Genomic DNA, 6,144 nt, shown 5'->3' with positions numbered 1-6,144 from the left:
AATCAACCAAGGTCTTGTTTTCTTATTTGCAGAAGAATAATCAAATGAATTACTAGGAGAGCAATAAACCTTTCATCCATAATCTATGACCTTGTACACTTTTGGGCTACTCTGACCATCTCATCTATCCATGGATCGAGTGGGCACTACTTCGCCATGCATGTCGTATCATACAACATTTCTTGTCGGTCGATCTCATCTGCTACCTGCTACATACACTTTCTCATAGAAGCTACATACTGTATATATATCATAAAAACTGAAGAAGAAAAGTGCAAAAAAATGGTAGTATATGCTGGATGGATTCACTTGAGCTTGTTTGCTCTGATGTGCGCGATGGCCTTCTTGAGCAGTGGCCGGAAGCGGCGCATGTCGAGGCGGACGTCCTGCTTGTCGAGGTATGCCTCCTTGAGCGAGTCCCAGCCCTTGCTCTTGACGCCGTCGGGGTCGGTGAAGATGGGGTGGTCCGGCGGGTACTGGTCCGCGAGCGTGCTCTCGTTGCGCGCGATCCGGTACTCGAAGTACTCTAGCCCCATGTCGCGCGACGGCGAGCGGAAGTAGCCGGCGACGAACTCGAGCCCGCCGAGCGGCACCACCTGGATGACGACCCCGCGCGTGGGCAGGAAGACCATGTTGGTGAGCCCGGCGCCGTGCACGCCCAGCATGGCGTCGCAGCTGTTGGCCTCCTCCGCGAACGGGGCCACCTCGTGGGTGCCCTCGGAGACCACCACCTCGAACCCGACCTTCTTCGCCGCGCGGATGATCTCGTCGGTGTTGACGAACCGCCGCGTGCGTGCGCGCGCGATGATCAGGAGCCGGGGGCGGGTGTTGGATGCGGGGATGGCGAGGTCGCGCGGGAGGTTGTAGGTTGTGCGCATGAACTTGGTGAAGTCGACCATGGAGTAGCCGTTGGGGGCGCGGCGCGGGTCGATGCTGAAGTCGGAGTGGCAGGTGAGGCCGACCTGCACGTGCCGGAAGCAGCGGGTGCGGTTGTCGGCGGCGAGGTCGACGAGGTCGTAGTTGGAGAGCGACTTGAACACCGGCATGAACTTGCCGAGCCACCACATCTGGAAGTCGGACACCAGGAACAGCACCTCCCCGCCGTACTGCTTGGCGGTGAGGAACAGCGGCAGGATCACGTCCGTGTAGGCGTGGAAGTAATTGCCCACGTACCCGCGGTCCGAGAACAGCAGCGCCGGCACGTCCCGCCGCTCTGAGCACTCCTGCTCGCCGGAGTCCGTCGTGGAGCGCACGGCGATCTCGCGCACGAAGCGCATGGCGTTGGAGTCGACCTTGCGCGGGTAGGGCTTGACGCGCCACTCCTCGGCCTTGGCGGCGCCGACGAGGGTGACGGTTCCCTGGGCGCCGTGAACGCGCACGTCGCCGTCGAGCTCGCACCAGTCGATGCGCCGGTTCGACGCCAGGTCGCACAGCGGCTTCCACTCCCGCGGAGGCGCCGACGCCGACTGCTCCGGACCTTGATTTCAGACATCAAAACCACGTCGCTGGTTAGTTAGGTAGCCATGATCGATCAGAGTTAATGATTGGGGCAGAAAGAAAGAATAGCAATCAGCCAAAGAAAATCTTTTTCTCGGAGACAAGAGCATTGCTCGCGTAGGACCCCGACGACATGATGATCAAAGCAACAAGAGAGGTCTAGAGAGAAATCGGGGCTATCCGTCAGCTATGGGGATGGGAATGACGACGCCACATTGCCCTCCTATCAAGAAAGCTGAAGATCATGTACTACAAAGGGGTAAAAGCAAAGGGGTGGTCCAGAATGGCAAGCGCATTGTTTGGGGCAGAGAAAGAAACCTGCAAAAAGAAAAGGAAAATGCGTGCCCCTCCGAAATGCAATCTACATTTTGCAACTACAGCCAGCCAAAGGTGGTTGGAGAATTGATCTAGAAATCCTGGCGATGGAGACTGGAAACGGAGACAAAATTGTTCTTATTCTTCACCATGGAAAGAGTCGGAGGAATTAGTAGATGATGAGTGGGTACCTGTGTGGTTGGGCTCTGGAATGAGGGGAATCTGCTGGACCGGAGGAGCCTCGGTCTCCTGCTGCTGAGCCAGAGGAATCTGCTGGACGGGAGGGACGGGAAGGGTTGCGGGGTCGGACGGAACCACCGACGGCGAGCTGCCATTGCTGCTCTTCTTGGTGGAACTGCCAATAGCATCCCGCACTTGCAGCTCCTCATCCTCAAGACCACCTGACAAGAAAAGCTTGTTAGAATCCAGCGATTCCCCTCCGTCGAGAAAACAGAGGAAACATAGAATCTCATTTGGCAAAGTAGCAGCTAGTCAAAGGGGTTGGGCAATTGATTTGATTCCTCACCTTGTTTCAGTGTGTCGTTGGCGGGTTCCTCGGACGAAAGGGAAGGGAGAGGAGCTCCACCGCCGCCGCCGGCGACCTCGTCACCCTCCCTTGCAAAGGTGTCGTCCTTCCTCGTGTTCCCCAGCGACGCACTTTGACCCGAATCTAAAGCGAAAAGGAAGGGGAGAAAAAATAATGAGCAGCAATCTTTATCGCCGGATAGCCTGGACGTTGCGTGCGAGCCAGTAGAAACCAGAGCAAGAGCGGTACGGAATCTGGAAATGAATACTGCTGGTTTATTTACCTGTCTCCGGAGAAGGGAGAATCTTGCCGCCGGTGTCGTCGTCATCCTTGTCCAGCACCTCCGCCCTGCTCCCCTGCTTGGACAAGGCGTCCTCCAGGTCCGGCGACCCCAAATCTGAACCTGAAGAGACAGGGGAACCAAGAAAGGAAGAACAGATTGGCTGTCAGTCCAAGGCGACGGCTGCTGCTTCAAGAAATGTCGGTGCCGGGGGGTGATGGACGGATTGGGCACCTAATCGCTGGCTGGAGGCTTGGGCGGCGCTGACCGGCGTGCCAATCCCGGCGGCCGCGTTCCTGGCGTCGGGGCTGACTGCATAGATACATCGAAGGGGATTAATAGGAGAGATGCAAGAACGAAGGGGGGAAGCAGCAAATGCAGCTTGGAGGAAGGAGGAGGGTGATGTGAGACGCTTTACCTAGCGCGATGTGGATGGCGTCGAACTTAGCGGTGGAGAAGTAGGCGCAGGTGACGATGAGGAACCCGGCGACGAGGCCGATGCCGAAGTTGCGCGGCTCGACGTTGCGGCTGACGGCCTTGAGCAGCTTGGCCGTGTCGTGGTGGTGGTGGTGGTGGCCGCCGTAGCCGAGCTTGCCGCCGCCGTCCATCGCCGCGCGCCTCCCCTGACCAGAAGCTGTGCGGCTGTGCCCCTCTCTGTCTGTGTGTGTCGTGTGTGGAAGAGTCGTGCTGGGAGAGAGAGTGAGCAGGACGCGCGTATATAGCTAAGCTCACGTGCTTACTGGCAGCCTCTGGAGGTGGTGGCGTTTACTTAACTCGTGAGACACTTAACTAATCTTCTTCCGAGCTGAGGAGCGTGCGAAAGCGAGAAGGGCCAAGGAAGAAGAAACAACAGTCTCCCCACGCCCAAATCCGGCGAAATTTTCGTCCAGATTGGAGGAAGATTTGGCGTGGGGAGTAGTAGTTTCCCAGCCGCGTGCCCAGGCGAAGTCGACGATGCGAATTTTAAAAACGGAAACTTGACAAACTACGGCTAAATTCGGGTGAATATAGACTAAATTTAATGATATTTAGACTAAAACGGGAGAAGTTCATACATAGAGGCCGAATTCGACTATATTTCGAATTCGGCGAGGGGAATGCAAACGCTAATTTTAAAACACGGCGCTCTACATGCCGAAATGGCGGTAGAACACCGTGTAGTCGCCGTCGCCGTCGTCGTCGGAGCCGTCGTCGTTGGCCTTCGAGCCGCGCGGCTCTGGCTGCTGCCGCCTGGCCGGCGTCTCCGCCCGGGGATGGCTTGTACCGGTCGTCGTCGGAGGACTCGAGGTCGACGACGGGGACGGCGACGCCGGATGGAGGTGTCGCGAGGACGGCGGTACCGCGCGAAGTCGTCGTTGGCGGTTGGAGTGGCGCGGGCGGCGAGTTGGCGTGCGGCGGCCGAGTCCGGCGGCCGCCGGCTGTCGCTCCTCCTCCCGGCGCTCCCGGTCGCGCTCGGCCCGGTCCGGTGCGGCGTCGTCCGCGCGTTTCTCCTCCTCCATGTCGTGCGGCGACACGGCGATCGCCTCCGCCATCGCGGCGTCCTCCGCGCGCTTCGCCTCCTCCTCGGCGAGGCGGCTTGCGGCGGCGGCCTCTTTCTTCGTCTTCTTCTTCCGGGCCGTTCGCGGCGCGGAAGGCCGTTCTCGGATGACGAGGGCGCCGGCTCGCTGCGCCCTGCGGTCGCCGGCGGAGACGCCGGCTCCTTCTTGACGCGCACCGGCGTCGAAGGCGACGTCGCCTCCTCCTCTTCACCGGCGCCAAGGATGACCTCGGCGCCGATCCGGAAGACGACGAGGCGGCAACCATGCGCCGTGGGCTGCCGGACGTTTCCCCGACGGCGGCTCGCCGATGCCCTCGATGCCGATGGAGGGGGCATCGTGAGCACCGGGAAGTTGCCGCCCTCGATGTGCTCGAGGACGGCCTCGAGTGTCCGGCCGGCGCGCTCCACCACCGTCCGGCGGCCCACGGCGTTGTTGCGCGCGAGGTGGAGGCGGCGGGCCGTCGTAGGCCGCCGGCTCCGCTCCCGCCGCCGGAGGAAGTAGGAGTTCCACCGCGTGTAGTTGTCGGGGTGGTGGCGCGGGTCGGCGCGCTCCTCGTCGGTCATCGTCATCCTCGCCTCCTCGATGGCGACGTCCGGGGCATGGCCTCGCGGCGGCGGCGGGATCGGAACGCCGCCGGCACTTAGCCGCCGGCCGCCTCCGGGAGGCCTCGTGTCCCGGCGGGCGAGGGGTACCCCGCCCGGTGGAGGAGGTGCCCTCCCACGTGTGCGGCGACCGGCGGGGAAGCCGTTGTTGGCTGCGCCGGTCGTCGCCGTAGAACGCCATCTTGGGAGTAGAGGGAGAGTGGAGGGAGAGTGGAGGGAGAGTGGAGCACGGGGTACGCCTCGCGGTGATCGGACCGGCGTATATAGGCGTGGGCGGCGCGGGGATTAAATGCCGCGTGGATTGCGACGCGTCCGCGGCGAGCGGCCGGCGGCGGCCTTTAGTGCGCGCGGAAGACGATGCGTGCGCGGAAGACGACGACATTAACTCGCCGCGTGGCCGGCGAATGCGAGCCGGCGGCGATCTTTACGGCGCGCGGAAGACGATGCGATGAGGACGACGATCGGCTTCTCTCGCCGAGCAAGTTGGGGCCACCGGACGCGCGGGAAGTTTCCTCGCCGTTTCGCGCGCTTTCGTTTCGTCCGGAGTCCCCGAGCGCTCCCGGGGGCCGGGGATGTCGTGGGATCGCCGGATGGATTTAGGCCCAAATCCGGACGAAAACGAGGAACCGGGGGCGCGACTGGGCCGAATTTCGCCGTCCGGATGGAAAAAACGCTCGCCGGGGGCCTGTTCGGGGGGACGAGTGGAGATGCTCTTAATCCCTGCCCAACTCGTGGCTTTCACCCGGTAATTTCCCGTGATCAACGGAGAGATCGCTGACCAGTACTACCGGCGACTGCTAGGAACGTGTGCCGCCTGACTGATAGACGACTGATTGGAGTGAAGCGAGATCCGGAGCACCGAGCACCGACGATGCGATGCGAGGCTGTAGGGTCTCGTGGTCGTGGGCGATGACGTCGGAACTGAAGCCTGAAGATCCATGCATCTATCTGTCTATCTGTCCCTTGGCCTTGGCCGGCTTAACTGCGTCACTACGGTTGGCGGTACCACAGCAACGCGCTAATAATACCCACTTACATAAATACGGAATACTCCAGCATACTGCTGTTACGCACGGCCATGTGAATCTGTCATTACTGACAGCATCTCCTTGCAGCAAGTGCAATAATATAGCTAGCGGTTGGCTATAAGTAAGATGCCATGTTATAGAGGTTATTGCACCATAAGTATAAAAACTTGCACTCTACGGTACATCTTGTGGCCGTCCTCGTTTTCCGTTTCTCCTCTTCTTCTTTGCATTTCTCCTCCACGGTTATGGATTTTCGTGGGGCCGATCTAGCTTATGTGTGGATGATTAGTTGCGCAAAATTATTCGAAAACGTCGTTGTAGTGCTTAGGGATAGGTTTGGGGAAGGTTTTGGTCAAGA

General features: G+C 60.1%; 1 protein-coding gene across 1 annotated transcript; it reads right to left on the bottom strand.

Annotated features, from left to right (window-relative positions):
* Positions 1-240: 240 nt before the first annotated feature.
* LOC124664532 (beta-1,2-xylosyltransferase XYXT1-like) lies at positions 241-3,226 on the bottom strand. Its single transcript, XM_047202032.1, has 6 exons — positions 3,037-3,226; positions 2,853-2,930; positions 2,622-2,741; positions 2,339-2,482; positions 2,004-2,213; positions 241-1,477 (listed from the first exon to the last, which is right to left on the bottom strand). The coding sequence occupies exons 1-6, from the start codon at positions 3,224-3,226 to the stop codon at positions 306-308; spliced, it is 1,914 nt and encodes a 637-aa protein (XP_047057988.1). The 3' UTR covers positions 241-305.
* Positions 3,227-6,144: the final 2,918 nt, after the last annotated feature.

Source organism: Lolium rigidum, chromosome 6 (assembly GCF_022539505.1).
Source record: "Lolium rigidum isolate FL_2022 chromosome 6, APGP_CSIRO_Lrig_0.1, whole genome shotgun sequence".
NCBI classification, from domain to species: domain Eukaryota; kingdom Viridiplantae; phylum Streptophyta; class Magnoliopsida; order Poales; family Poaceae; genus Lolium; species Lolium rigidum.
This window is presented reverse-complemented; position numbering and strand designations above follow the sequence as displayed.